At 31.1% G+C, this 16590-nt stretch overlaps 1 protein-coding gene across 16 annotated transcripts in view; it reads right to left on the bottom strand.

Moving 5' to 3' along the window:
• EPHA5 (EPH receptor A5) overlaps positions 1-16590 on the bottom strand; it is a 374629-nt gene that overhangs the window by 39821 nt on the left and 318218 nt on the right. For 8 of the 16 annotated variants that reach the window (XM_058297793.2, XM_058297763.2, XM_058297721.2 and 5 more), the window contains 4 exons: positions 11577-11642; positions 3813-3880; positions 2388-2513; positions 1409-1594 (listed from right to left, as the gene is read on the bottom strand). In XM_058297793.2, coding sequence (XP_058153776.1) covers positions 1409-1594; positions 2388-2513; positions 3813-3880; positions 11577-11642 — 446 coding nt within the window. The remainder of the gene's footprint in view (positions 1-1408; positions 1595-2387; positions 2514-3812; positions 3881-11576; positions 11643-16590) is intronic. The other 8 variants (XM_058297774.2, XM_058297802.2, XM_058297806.2 and 5 more) reach the window with 1 other exon arrangement.

Here is a 16590-nt window from a genome sequence, read left to right as displayed (position 1 = left end):
ATTTTTCCTCTCTCTGATTTTGTTTAAATGTATCAATTTTATAGATGAACTAAGTATATTTATATATGATCCTAGATTAAGAAATACAAAAATGAATAATTCTACGATTATATAGAAATATAACTTTAATTAATTTTGGTAATAATTCCCATGGATGGGAAGAATATCCTAGTTCTTTAAGAAGAATAAGAAATGTTATATTATTTTTCTGTCTTATTTTAAATAGTAAAAGTTGGGACTGTGTATTTTATACTTAGATATCTTGCACTGCAAATAAGTCAATTAGGCCAGGACTTGTTGGGGTTTTTGTCATTTAGTAAGAAACCTTTCCAGAATATCTCTCTATTTATGATGTGCCCTATTTTACAACAAATCACGGAAGGAATCTGAGTGATTCCCATGTTTCTGGCATTTAAAATTGTGATTCAGGAAAAATGAAGGTTCATAATGGCACCACCTACAGCAGTGCTCCTTCAGATTCTCTAACTCAGTTTCAATCAGAAAAATCACTAGATTTAGTTGCACTTATGTCTCATTATCTGCGTGCTGCAGGTTGAGAATAATTGCTGAATAAATTAGCATCAGATCAGAGAGCATGAAATTAAGGACACAAATAAAGTGAGATGCAACATGGTAAATTAAAAACAAGCTGAAGACTTCCTAAATTGAACATTGAGAGCTATGTTTATAAAGGAGAACTACATTTCAATTCATACAGAAGAAAAAGTAAAGAGAAAGAAACATTGTAAATATTTACATTTTGGTTTCCTATATGTGTAATCACATGGTGGGCAGCATTGGCAAGTGAAACATTAACACAAACCTAAGAGATAAGAAGTACTAAATGAGTCTTAGTAAATACAGTATCTGATTTAACAATTAATGAAACTCAAGGAACTTTTCCATTCTTTGAGGCTATTGCCTTCCCTGTAACTATTAAAATACATCAAGGAAGAAAATGAATAAAAGAAATATATTTGGCTGCAAAATGCTGCTTAAAAGGTGGCAGGATGCCTATGGCTATAGTAATCCTATTAAATCATAAACTTCAGTGCTTCAGACAAAACTTTGTAGTTAATATTTCCCTCGTATAAAAAGTGAAAGAGCCAGGAGAAAAATAACATTGCCACCTTTATTCTCTCATTTATCTGGTTACATTTTCTCTGGTGCAGAATTAATAGCAAATTGGTTAATATATATGTTTTGAAAATAAATAGAAATTTGGTTTCATTGAAGATAAGTTTTGACAAAAATCAACAAAATGGAGGGCAATTATTATTAATATTAAGAAAATTATTATTAACATCATTAGGGTAAGTTTTCTTTGGAACCTGAAATTAATGATAACATAATGGAACAAATCCAGATACTCATTTCACATATACACACAACTGGCCATAGAACTTACTTTTTGTTACAACTCCTTCTAAATGGATGATGTTAGGATGGTCAAATTGCCCCATGATGCTTGCTTCACCCAAGAAATCTCTACGTTGCTTTTCAGTATAGCCTACTTTAAGGGTTTTGATAGCCACAGGCAATTCTCTTTTTGCTGGTAGTTTCAAACGTCCACTGCAAACTTCACCAAATTCACCTTTGATAAATATTTTAAAAGTCATACAAAGAACTCATTTAAAATATATTCTTACTCTAATAATACTCTTATGAATTCTTAGAGTATTAAGTTTTAGATGCTAAAAAAAGAGCTTATTTTTAAACAACTTTACATTACAACAATATGCACAATATTTCAACTATTTCAATGTGATATCCATGTAAAGTTTACATTTACAGAGTAAAAAAGGGGGATCCACACTTCATTATCACTGTTAATAAGAAGTGGTATATTGGGAAAAATAATTGACAGGCAATCATAGTAAAATTTGGGGGTAATTAGCTTCATCAGTTTTACCTACAGGCACTTTAAGAGAAACGTTAGAAAAAAATTAAAGCCAACTGACAAAATTACTTCTTTCTCTTTCTACTCTGGTTGTGGTATTACTGAGAAGAGAAAAGGGGAAAGGTTATAGCAGAATAAAAAGAAAACAATTTTAAATAAGAACTGATCGACAAATAGGAAAACCGTGTGCCTGAATGATGTAAATATGCTTGATGATTACAAACACTCTCTCTCTCTTTCTCTCTGTCTCTGTCTGTCTCTCTCTACATATGGGTTGTGGAATATAACAAATAGATGTTGATGTGTTATCTGTTTGAATATATGTGTGTGTATAGAGTGAAATTTGCTGGTTTGAATATTAGCTCCACAGAAGGTAGATTTAATATATGATAATACCACTTTTGAAAGCATGTTAATTATGAAAGATAACAAATATTTTGTAATACGAACACAAATTAAAAGTTAAGAGTTAAAACCATTATCATACCTGCTCCAATAACTCTTTCAATGGTGATGCATGAAGCTTCTATCTCCTTGGCAAATTCATGGACAGCTTGATTGGGGTCCTCATAGGTGTGTGGATCAATGTAAGTTCTTACTCCTGGCAGTTTAACTGTGAAAATAAAAGGGTATTAAAATAATAATGGTTTTGATTGAAAAGAGAAACTATAAACTTTATTAACATGCTACTTTGGCTTAACCCCTAATCCCTAGAAGTGGCTGAACTGCAAGGATAGGACCTCTCCTGAGTTAAGAGAGTCATTTATATAACTATATCACTTTAATAATTTTAGAAATCTGAATCATTGGTATGCACAAGAAAGATCGATGTTACCAAATAGGGCTGTGACCTAACCTATTATCATCTTTTAATTATAATGTTCAGGGGATCAGTCTCTGAGGCAAAGTCAGACAATTTTTCTACTAAACTGGACAAAGAAATGCTAGTCGTTTATTTATTAGTTTGTTATTATAAGGTTTATTAGGAAATATCATCTCAGGTTGTTAACTGTCTTTTTACAAAAATACTGGAAAATAACTTCTGTGGTGGCATAGTGCAAATATGCTGAAGTAGAGGTCAAAAGAAAAAAATCGACTTCTCATTCTATTTCTGCCACTCTTTTTACAAGATACTTAGGCTCTCTGAGCCTCAATTTTCTCATTTTTAAATGCTACGAATATCACCCACACAGTGGATTTTTTCAGGAAAAGTAACATTAAATAAGTAGTACTATATAAATGGTCCCTAAGTATGAATTATAGTTTCAATGATTTTGATTTTTACGGTCACAGCAGAGTAACAAAACCAAATGAAACTATTTTCTTTTTTTGTCATTTAGTTGGCAAATTAACTCATTGAAATTCTTAAGAGCACAGTTTATTAAAAGAAAAAAAGAGCATATTTAAATACCTCACTTAGACCTCATTTAGGCTAATTCTTTTAATTATTAAAACTTGATGTACTACATTTCTTAAAAGAGTAGTCTCAGGTCATTTGAATCAAGGTTGCTGCTACAGAATCTATTCAGGTAAGTTTCTATTATTATGTTAGAGGAAAAAAATCCTGAAATATTTTATTCATTTAAATAAATATTACTATTTAATGATAGATACCTACTCTCTATTGCTAGTAATTTGAATGGTCCTGGGTATTTGGTTTGAACTATAACAGAGTCTTATATTAAGCAAAAATATTTTATTTTAATGAAAGTATGCTTTAAAGAACAGAGTAAAGTAATTCATAATACCCCAGGCCACAGACCTCGCAAGAGTGTAACAGAACACATTTCTTTTTCTTTTTAAGTATTGTAATTTTGGTCAGTTATTGCAAATCTCCAGCCTCAAAAGAAGTCAAAGTAATTATAAAGTCTTCTCTACTTTGCTGCGTTTTTATTTTGTACAATTTGCTTACTGTGCCCATTATGAAAATGCATCTTTTCCTCTTCTGGATCTTGTTTTGCTTTGCTGTAACCGCAACGCCTGAAACAGAGCAAGCTAAAATTAGCCACATCTCAAAGCGGTGAATCTTATCAAGCCTACCAGCGTGAAACGCAATGGAAATTATCGCAATCCTAAACTGATTTTCACACTAATAGTATAAAATAACTTCAGTACTCTTTTTGGATGAATCCAGTTCCACCAGACTGTATCCCTTTCTCTCAGCCAGTAAGCTTGCCTAGGATTTCGCTAAGTCTGAAACCCAAACTTAAGTGCCCATTGCCACACGACATACACCAGACATTCCTATGTGTACTTTCTCCTTTATTTTTTTTGCCATCTCAGAAGCTACTGACAATTTCCAGGATGGAATGTCCAAATTATGCCTTTGATCCAGTAGTCACCCACTTTCAGGAACTTACTCTATATATTTCCCCCCAAATACTGTATTTTGGAGTCTTCAGTTGCTCCACAGGCTCATTTCCACTCAATTCACTATCAAATTCACCACAACACAGTCGTCCTGTGATCCCTCTCCAAACCTTAGCCTGTCCTGTTTTCCTCCTTAACCTCTAATTTACCAGTCTTTACCATGTGCTCTAAAACTGGCTGCAATCTGTTTTTCTAAGGTTAGGTTCACTAATGATAACCTCTAACTGAACAACCTTACTTTAATTTTTAATTATTCCTGATGGAATTAAATCCCTAATCTTTTCTGACTCTTCTTACTCTTCTCTACATTTACATTTATGTAGTACATTTCCATGGGTTACCAGCATGATTGGCTCTTTTTCTACTCTGGCCATCCAATCGGATTTCAATCTATTTAAACAGCACCTTTATCTCTTTGGTTTAATTTCTTTTGAGTGCACACTTTAGTTCTAAGATTTCTTTTACAGTAATACTGCAATACTATTTCAAATTCAAACCAATATTATTTTTCTGTACTTCTCTCAACCATGATCTGCCTTTCTTTAGTCCTATTAATAACATCATCAGAGCCTTGGTCCCTTAAGATAAAAACTTTATTTTTGTATCCTTCACAACAAATTAGATGTCAAATCCCAAGCATTATGTAACTAAAATATATTTCAGTCTATCTATTCTTTTTATTAGCTCTACCACTTCCTCAATAAAAGCCTGGGTACTTTTTATTTGGATTGCTACAATTGCCTTTTGATGATACCCCTGGATATTCCTGAATTCTCTCTTCTTTCCCAAACTACGCTAGATAAGGTTGCAAACAAATTATTGTAAACAAGGTCCTTTTTCATATGGTGGTATTTGACTTAACAATCTTCAATGAAGTAGTAAGATAAAGACTCCTACACAGCACTAACTCACCTTTGCTACATCATCTCCAACTTTCTTTTCTTTTTTCTTTTAGGAGGTACAGGGGATTGCATGCAAAGTTGGTGGCTCAACCACCAACCACACCCACTCCCTTTCAATTACTTTTAAGTATATTAAACTTTATCCTCAAATCCCCAAGGTATTTCTCCATTTCAAACCTTTTACATATATCTGTTTCCTTTACCTACAGTGTTTTTCCCAGCAAGTTTTCTATGATCAAAGTTCGGTTTAGTTTTTGCCTTTCTCATGATTTTTTTCCTGATACACTCAACAAATGCAACGTTTACCCTTCTGAGTCTCATTAGCTTTCTATATCCCTCTCATAGTGTGACTCCAAGGCTACAGTGCACTGTGGTCTTTTGAATACATTTTTTTGGTTCTTTTAATTTCTTGAATGGCACGAATTAACATTCACCTATAAATCCCTGCAGAGACCTAGACTTTGGCTCAGAGTTGGCACTAAAATTATTTGTCACACTGATGAATGAATAAATGAATGAGTGAATGGCATTTTGATCATGTCTACACAATGACAGGTGTTTGTAGAGAGAATATGCTGATGAAAACTGAATTGACATGATACCTGATTAACATATAACAGTAAAACAACTGGTTAATATAAAAATATTTAAATTAATATTAGTGAAACTCTAAGGAAATGACTTGACTATTCATAAGCTTCCACCACAAAACTGAATTTATTAAAAACAAAATTGCCATTTATTTCTGCACTAAGAAAATACAACCATAATGGCTAACTGAAAAAGTTGGATGAAAACAATTTTAAATGAAGTGTTCAAAAGATATATATCAAAGATGACCATTCCTTAATTATAGATTCTAGAATTTTTATTTAAATATTTGTATATTTTGATATAAAAGAAAAGCCTATTTTATTTTGTTATTTCCTGCTAATTACCTGTATAATACAAAAAATAGATAATTCTATCATAACTTCTAACTTTTTTGCAAAGTTAAATTATTATTACTTTTTCATGTTAAGTAACTGGCAGTTTGTTAGTAAACTATAGCTAGTAAATTTCTGAGTAAACTTTAAGGGTATCCTTAGGACATACTGTATTCTTGAGTGAACTATAACACAATAGGGATCTGATGACTTTTAAAATTTTATTCAAACACTTAGGAGCATTTGTCATTCAAGAGCCTTTAAGACATCTTGAGTTACCTCATCACAGTGAAACAGAGAAAAGAAAAACAAAATTTTACATGATCCATTAAAGATAAAATTCTAATTATTTTAATACATTGTTCATACTTTTACTAGATACTGTTTTATTAATTTAACCTTTAATGGATATACCTCTAGAGAAATGGTTATTGATACTATTTGGCCAATGTTCTAAATATGGTATGTGAACTCTTCCTGAGGTTTATGTCATTTAAATAATACTGAAGAAACATTTTGTTAGAGGAATTCTAAAGAGACCTAAAAGGTATACAAGTTCTTACATTAGACAACAAACATCCATTCCACCTTCTAATCTCTCACCTTAAAAAAAAATGTTTTAAAAAAATTGTACCCTGAAATAGCCTATATCATTAACTAAGCCTCAAATTTAAATGGCATGCAAATTCCTCATATGTAAATGGAAATAAAAATTTGGCTCATGTAAAAAATGATTTGGGAATACCTTCATGAGGAGTGGTTACATTTTATTTCCTAGGGTGAGAATCAGGAGGGCAATAGAAAGGAGTTATTTTTGGCTTTGGCCATCTCTGGAGCTGTATAACATACACGGATGCATGTTACATTAACATAAAATTAAGTTCTGAAACCTCCCAAAGCATCATTAAAACAAGTCTTGACAAGATACAGCAAGTAAAAGTGCAGCTGGCAGAGACTAACACTCAAGGAGAGGTTCAGCATCACCAGCAAAGCATTCAATATCTTTTGTACCTGCTCCAGATGCGTAATTTAAACCAATCAAATAATCAATAAATATGCCATTCTGTAGATAAATTATGCCTCCTACCTACTGGAACAGATTTTTTTTTCTGAATAGCAAAGAATCAGTTTCTTCATTTTGCTTCATGTTACAATTTTCATATGCTTTGAAATTATTGTAATAAAGTATCAGCAGTGTTTGTACTTAGAGGAATGTTAAAACCTCGACCCAGTCAGAACATCTAAATCTGGTTATTTGAAATTTATGTAATTAATGAAATAGCAAACAGTGTCTGTAGGTATATGAATTTTTCAGTAAATAACTTAGTTTTTGTGTGTAAATTTAGGAACTGATAATAAATTTGCAGTATTAAATCAAGCCCTCTAAAGTACAAAACGATGCACAGAATCAGTAATTTACTAAATGGTACTATTGTGGCTAATGAAGAAAGATGAGTGGATGGAATAGCCAAAGGAAGGTATCAATCCATGCTCAGTAACAGCTACCATAGAAACATATTTTTCCATTGCTTTACCTTGCAGAAACAAACACTGAATACTTTTCCAAATTAATTTTAAATAAGGTGGTATAGGTACAAGGGTGGGAGAAGAAGTGGTTTTGCATTTTATTTCTTTACAAGAGTGAGCATATGGATTTGGACAACCTCTTGTATTGTTCCTTGGTTTTCCAGATTGTTTATACAATGATTTCCCTGTACTTTAAAGCAAAAACATTTAAAAGGTAAAAAACTGCAAAAAACATTAGTGTCTATACATTTAGATATCATGAATCATGTTTCAAAATAATTCGTGACCCTTTTGCCAGAGAATTATTTTTGCCTTTGTTGTGTTTTATTTTGATCCTCTATGTTATAAGAGATGCTAGAGTTTATTCCTTATGTGTCTGATTTTATAAAACGAAAAAATTTACAATGAGCTTCTAATAAAGATGGTTGATAGTAAATGTCACAGAATAGATGAAAGACCGAAAGAAAATAAGAAATTATCATTTCTATTTTTTGAATTCTCAACATCTTTTCCCTTGCCACCTGAAACACTCAGAGGAAGCAGATGGAAGCATGGAAATTAATGAATGAAGGAAATAGTCAGATACATGATTAAATTTAAGAAATGCAAGAAAAGGCTAATATGCGACTATGGTATATTTCAGAAGAACTTATAATAAATATTTTTAATAAATATATGTATATTTATAAATATATATATTTATGTATATTTATGTTTCTGTGAGCATATACACAAATGAATACCTAGGAAGAAATGGTGATATCATTCAGAAATTACACCCATCAACATCTTATTTTATTAAAGAAAACCAGTTCAACACTGCATGCTTTTAATATGTATATTTAAATATATATTATATGTATTTTTTTAAGGAGGGAAACAATGATTAGCCTCTCAAATCAGATGATAAAGTCAGGAATTCAAAGACCACTGATAAAAAATACATATGACAAAAATGCGGGCAGTCATAGAGACAGAATGTCTAAAAATTCCAGGGCTTTTGTGGAAGTATTATTCAGAATATTCCAGAATATAGATTCATTCACAATGTAGATTTCAGTCAAAGCAAGGAAAATGGTTGGCCTATCAACATTTACATTTATATTTATGGATGTCACAACAGCATGGGAAAATACAGAGATGAAAAACAATTTGAGATCAAAGATGGAAAATGTAATTACTAATATCATTTTATAAATGGCACACCATGCATTTGAAAAATAATGGAGCATAGTTTCCTGGTGGGAAAGCGACCAGAGTAAAAATCAGAACCTCAGAGTCTTTCACAATATTTAAAATAGTTGAATTGTAAAATGAAAGACTAGAACAATGCTTTTTAAATCAAGTTCTTCAGAACTCTAAATATCCACAAAGCATCTAAAGGAACTTCTGCAAGACAGTGTCTCCTCAGTGGATGCTTAATATTTATGCCTTCCATTATATTCAGGTCAAAACCAACCACATGTATATTCATGAATGGGTTTTAAGAAATGAGAAACAATGAAATTATAAAACCTCAAAATGTCTAAAAAACGTCTACCTTCTAATTGCAAATGTGTTAGATGATAGAGTGTTTCTTAAAAATTATTTACATGGCAAATGACAAATGCTGATATAGTTATACATAATTTTTTTTTTGGTTTCTTTTTTTTTTGTATTTTTTTAATTCATTTTTTAAAAAATATTACATTAAAAAAATATGAAGTCCCATTCAACCCCACCGCCCCCACCCCCATTATACATAATTAAGTGACAGAAATTCAGATTTCTGTCTTTTACTGTTTCTCTTATGAAAATGATTCTTTTCAGACCTTAAGATCCATTATTGAAGGTTGTTTTCTCCCCAATACTTTAATCTAAACAAATGTGATCTTCAAGTGAAATCTCACACTGACTAGAAATTATAAAATGGAAGTTCAGAAAATACAGTAACAAAAACATTTTTAGCTTCCATTCCTCCCCAATAACTTTCTTTCTGTCTGTCTAATTTGCACAAGCCCAATTAAAGTTTATGACTTTTATTTTGTGGTTTTATTTTCATAAGAATACATTAAAGAAAAATTGTTCTTTCCATAAATCTTTCTATGAAGGCTGTTAGTACTTTATTGAATATTTATGTACATTCATGGCTAAATCATGATTTTTTTTCTGCACACACAAATACTAACAAAATAGACACATAAATACGTAGTCACTGCCACTATGATTCCTAAGATTATTTGAAGAAAACGATTAGGAAAAAGTTTTATATTAGATTTTTCTAGTGATACATATGTGTATGTACAAGTGTCTATTATGAAGGAAGAGTAATGTCCTTCCACTTTTGCTTCTTTCTTTTATTTTGTTATTTTATAAACTCACTGAGGACCACTGCCCAGTAGGAAAGCAAAATACTCTTTTGAAAATTAAGTTTCCTAATCCAGCTGTAGTTAGTTTTTAGGCAATACTATTTAAGTTAAGAGTCCAGAAATGTCCCGGTTCACATTGAGTTATCTTTAAGATTTAAGTCAAGGTAGACTGACATCAGTCTTCTTTTTTTAAAAAGATATAAATTCTGCCTATTCTGCTTCAGTGATAATATATCTCTAATGAAAACTATAGTGGAGACTGAATTAGAATGCACAAATTGGCTGTCATTCTTTAATTTTTCATATTGCATTTAAAAAATCACAGTGAAAACCCATTTAAGTTATACTCTACTAATTATCAGATTTCAGTTTTATTTTGTCTGTCTCTGTAAATCCACATTCATAGAAATTTTCCAAGTATGTTAAATATTTTAAATACTTGGAATAAATCTGCACTTTCATATTAACTTCAATTTCTTTCCAAATACACAATTTTAAGAGAAAAAGATCTCTGCATTACATCAATATGTGCTTGTTTACTTTCCTGCTCTCAGAAGATTTTCCATATCCATTCCAACATGTCTGACATGTGCATATGCATGCACGTTCACACACAATTTTTGAATCAATAACAATTCATTTATATTTACAGAAGACAAGTAATATTTAAAAATCCTCTGAGGAAACCTTTAATTTTCAAAAGTACATATCAAAATATTTCTTTTTGGCAAGTTTTGACTATAAAAAGCAATTATCAAGTTTATTATTTTATCAAAAATAATGCAGGAAACTTGATCTTTAATTCAGAAAGAAACAATTTGTAGTATTTTATTTTTCTCCAAGGTAACTTAAGATTGTGTATGAGTCACTCTAAATATGTGAATAGAGTCCTAGATTCTTATGTTCCAGCTTATGGTTTTATAGCTGTAACCCAGATATATATTTAGGATTTGCATTTGTAAATAATGAAGACTATCCCATTTAGATACTCATCTCAAAAATGCATATGTTTTTACATTACTGGTTTCAAAGCTGAATTTATCACTTCTGATATCTGAAATAATTCAAACTTAATAAAATTAGGTCAACCATTTATAATCACATGCAGATTTATGCTCCAATACCACATGTATCCAAGATGATTATGACAACAGAAGATCCCAATTATGTTTTGGTCATTCCATGGTGATAAGAAACAGAAAATGTGAAAACCTTCCAAGAAGTAACATTCTACTTCCATGTATGATATGATTTTTACTTAATGGAACAAAAAAACAGCGACATGTTAATGTAGAACAGATGCTACAATCTTACAACTTTCTACTTTACGTCAGAACCACAGTTAAAAGCCTTATAAGGGATGTATGAATGCTTGGCACAGGGATGATGTGCTGTACGGATATTTTGTTTGAAATAATGCACCATGAAATCATTTGTTATGATTCGTCATTGGGAACCACTTTAATTCTAGTTTTCTACCTGTTAACGGTGTAACTGGTATACTAATTGTTAAAATGCACACAATGGAAAAGCAAAGGAATGCTGACAGGAATACATATAGGTGGGACATTACACAGGAGTGAAGGTCGGAGGGAACACTAACCATATTAGGCTTGGATGGGCAACAGCGCACAGGGAAGAAGCCCTCCCACAGCCACATTCGCAGCAACTGAAAAGCAAACAAGAGAGCCCAAGATAAGGACGAGATCCCACTCTCTTCAATAGCATATAGACACTGTGAATTTAGTCAGGTGTCTGCTTTGCTTTTCAAAAGCAAGTCTTTCAATGCATAGGATTAAATCTTTTCCACAATGCCTTTCAAATTAATAAGCATTTCATGGATTTAAGAAATACAGAGCTGTATTAAAGTTATTTTTACTTTACTTAAAATCATTGTTCAGTTGGAAATATAAGGAGTCAATGCATTTGATTACACATTATTATAGACATACAAATAAGATTGTAAGCCCATTTAAATATATATTTCCTCAGAAATTCCCTCAAAAAATTACATTTGGAGGATATTTAAAATAGTCTTTCAAAAACATACTTTGCATATAGCCTACAACTTTAGGACCATGAAAACTGGCATAAGACTGTAACATAGAAGTTACTTAGTGGTTCCGTGCATCCACTTTCAAGTATATTTTCTGACTAGTAATTATAGTGATTTCAAGAGAACTGTGGATTGAGTTAGGTAATGATATCACGGACCAGCTGGCTTAGGACTTTGGCTAAAATGTTTTATTTTGAACTTAATTAATTGAATGCATCTATTCTAATTTATTTCAAAACAGGAGAAAAAAAATACAAGACATCTATTAAATTGGTAAATGTTAATGGAGTCAGACAAGTATTTCCAAATCAAATTCCTATGAACCTTTTTCAAAGTAAAAGTAGGCAATGTTACATTTTTTGAGTCATTGATAAATTTTTAGTATTGCCAAATGTCTGACGATTTGATTATTACGAAAATGGAAACCATGTGAACAAAATGGTTACTTTGATATTTATTTCTACTTTGATATAATATAGTAGAATATAAAATAATATAATATAGTAAAGAATATGCCAAATAATTATTTAGAATATAAAGTAATTGAAGAAGGTCCAATTACAGTCTATCAAGATTTTGAAATTCTCTAAGATTAAAAAAAAATTGTAAAGTATTTTGGCAAATCTTGACATATATCTCTATAATTATGTTTATTTATTTCATTACTGAAATCTTATATGTCAACTTTCCTCCTTTATCTGTCTTGTGTCAGTACAGAGACCAAACCTACATCCTGGCTCTCAGGGCAAAATCTGCCTTTTTTTGTTTTTGTTTTTGTAAATATAGTTTCATTGGACACAGCCAGAGTTGTTACTGGTGCCTATGGCTTCTTTAGTGCTACCATGGCAGGCACGTAACAGAGTGGTTGACTTGGAAAGCCTGAAACATATATATCTATCTGGTCTTTCACGGAACATTTGCCCTCTTCCTTGCTTAGGCTTAGTTTCCTGAGATGAAGGATGATTCCTTGATCTTTTTTATTCCTTCATAGTTTAAACATAATAAATAACACTTGTAAGCAATCAATGCTTCTTATTGTAATTAGTATTAATTAACAGTACAATAACCTACTTTTGCTGATAGCTAATGTGGAAATTTTGCATATATGTGTTAATTTCAAACAGCATAGTTCCAATTCAATAAGCAAAAAATAATGATTATTGATTATTGAAAAGGTTATCCAATTGTTTTTGAGCATGAAAAAAGATAATAGCATCTCCTAATAAAGTAGAAACTTCTTTCTAGTTGACAGGGTATGCAGAATTTACAGACTCATATAAAATTGTGAATGGTAATTGTCCATTACCTAGTAGTATTTGGTTAGTATTCTAATATTCAAAGAAGACATGACTGCTTCTGAAAATAATTAAAAAATTCCATTTTGACCTCTTGATTAAAAAAATCATAATAATCATAATCAAAGTAGTATGCACAAACACACACATTTCACTATAAAACCAAATACACTGATCTTAATTTGGGAGTATATAAGTCACTTTGCCTATCCATTGGAATTCTAATTTAGTTTCAATAAAGTATAATTTTAAAAACCTGAAATAATGTAAAATTCAAACATTTGTATTTCTATTTTTTTGTAGTCAGTGTTTTACATTTTTTATTTCTATTTTATTTGACTTGTTTTAAGATGGCAAAACAATGCATTAACTTGGGTAAGTTAGTTAACCATCTGAGGTCCAGTTGGCAGCTATAAAATCAGAATAATGGATGGAATCTCCTAGCTTTTGTAAAAATAAAGTAAGAGACTATATATACATATATTTTTCACTTAGGTCAGTCTCTGGCACATCAAATGTTTTGGAAAAAACATAGTATCTATTACTCTTTTTAAAATTTTCTTTTAAATTTAAAATTTTTTTCTCTATTATTCTTAATAATATAATCAAAGTGATAGAACAGATTCTCATCATCGCAAGAGGAATTGATTTTTTCATGACCTATATACAATTACCATATTAAATATTTCAATTAATAATATACCTAAATAACTAATTACATTCAGATCAATTCACGTACATACAGAAAAGCCAAAGTAATTTTTAGATATCATTTGCAAAAAAATACATTTTCTAAGGAAGTAGCCATCATAGCATACTTTATGATTTAAGTTATTAAGGAATTAAAAACTGATGTTACTTTTCTATTAACATCTAAAGGAGAATAATAAGTCTCCAAATGACTTTTTTTAAGTAAATACCTTGGAGTTAGATAGTAAAAAGAACATACTCTTTCCTTAATCAAGTACTCGGAGAGGTACACATTGAAAAAATTCTTACAAGCCTCAGAGATCATTTAGATATAGAAACCAAAATGTGCCAGAAATAGCACCAATCTAATTTCTGTGAGCTATACTGCAACACAGAGTGCATCTGCAATCCCATCAGTTTTTAGCACCTGGAATTCTGTAAGTGCATGAAGCTGAAGCAAGATCATTATTATACAAGTTTAAAATGGTTTACCTCTTTCAGGTTTATAATTAAAAAAAAAAAGCAAAAATGTTGGTCTTCTGTTTTAACAAGCTATTCCAACTTGTCCTTCAGAAGATGAAAATATGATAACAGAAGCATTCCAGACTAAAAGGAGATTCAAATGAAATTACTTTAGCCAGGCTTTTCAGAGTTGATCGATATATGCATGAAGTGTGTCAGTGTAAGTACGATAACCTCCCTCCTAAGAAACAAGGTGATTATACCTCTAGGGAAGAGATTCTGAGAGATACTAGATTAGAGATGCAAGACTGTAGGCTGTGGATAAATGAGGACTTAATTCTTAAACAAGATATCATACACACTGATAAGAAAAACACTAAGATGCCAAAAGATAAATGAGAGAAAGGTAGGAAGCTTAATTTCACCAAAGAAGTACTTTTGATTAGAAAACCCGGATGCAGAAAATATTTTCACTTTATGTCTTCAATAAAAACAAACAAACAAAAACCCTAACTGAAAGGCTTCATCACCTCCCAATTTTATTTTTGGGAAAAAAGAAGTTAAATGATGGTATTCAGTGCTGGAGAAAGCAGAGAGAAACTTGTGCCCTCATAGGTGGCAGAAAACGCTGAAAAGTGGCACTGATACTTTAAAAAACAAACTGCCAAACTTCGGGAAGAGCAATAAAAATGCTTCCACCCTTTGACACCATTGTCTAGCAAAATAGGTAAGACCATGGGTTTCCAGTTAAACTGGGAACAATTCTGGATGTATACATTGCTAGGTTTATAATCTCGGGCAAATTGCTCATTGATGTAAATGAGAAAATAGTAAAAACGACATCACATAGGTATAAGAATGATTTTGATAATGTATGTAAAGCTCTCTGCAGCATTCTGGGCTCAAAGCCAGTACTTTAAAGTTTTTAAAACTGAAATTACTATATTAACATGGCTTCAGGGCATAAGGTGAGGAGCAATTAATGTGCATAAAGCTGTTTATTGTGCCATGACTTGTAATAGATATAGATTGTAAAGGAAGTAAATGGTCAGTAAAATATCATGCAATAAAAAATATCTATGGCATCTATAAAACAATGGAAATAAATATGGTATAATAATCAATAAAAGTATGTAAAATATACACATAGAAAAAAATGATGACAAATATTCCCAGTATTATGTTAATTAGCACTATGGAAAATTTTTTGGTTTTCTCTGACTTCATATTTGTTGTGAAATTTTTTGGAATTTACTTTTTAATTTTAAGAAAATTAACAAGTTTAAACAACTCCCAAGATTACATTGATAAGTTGTGGGGAAAGACATAAGGTGAGGGTACTATTATTTTCCCATAACTATACTGGAAACACAATTTCTCATTCTACATCATTCAGCTCATTTCAATCTTCACCCTAAACGTCCCCCTTATTCCAGCTACAGCCCCCTGTATCTTAATGTCCATCCTCAATGCAAAATATAAGATTCTTCATGGGGAACTAAATTACAGACCTTTCTTTCTTCAATCACTGTTACCAGGTTAAAAAGTCTAGTAAAATAATTCATAATAAGTTACATACAATATTTAAAACACTTTCATATAAGTCTAGCCCTTCCTGTAACAAAAGAAATGCCAAATTTTGTCTTAAACATTGTGAGATGGAGCCTGTAAAAAACTCAATGACACAAACTCTACTATATTACTTAAACACACTGAAAAGAGATTATATCATTTAAATGACTGAGGCAAAACTTAAAAAATTATATAGATTTAAGGGTTTGTAAAGTAAAATGGAACTCCAAACTCTACAAATCTGTGCTCCCTTGTCTTATGGGCAAGGTCACAAAACCAAAAACAAAACTAATTCATTTTAATTCTGTAATCAGAAAGAAACTCTCCATATTACTTACTCTGAAGACAACAATTAAAACCTAGGAATATCAAACTGAAGGAAAGCAAAAAGAAAACTTGTGGTGAGTTATATTTAGACTAAATTTTTTCCCCCAGCTGTACTTTTTAATGATGATTCACTGTATTTCTTTCAATCACTGTAATCATTATAAAACATTGGGACATTGCGCTCCTCTTTCATGAATGCCACAAGTTAAAGGCAT

This window comes from Dasypus novemcinctus, chromosome 1 (assembly GCF_030445035.2).
Source record: "Dasypus novemcinctus isolate mDasNov1 chromosome 1, mDasNov1.1.hap2, whole genome shotgun sequence".
In the NCBI taxonomy this organism is placed as follows: Eukaryota; Metazoa; Chordata; class Mammalia; order Cingulata; family Dasypodidae; genus Dasypus; species Dasypus novemcinctus.
This window is presented reverse-complemented; position numbering and strand designations above follow the sequence as displayed.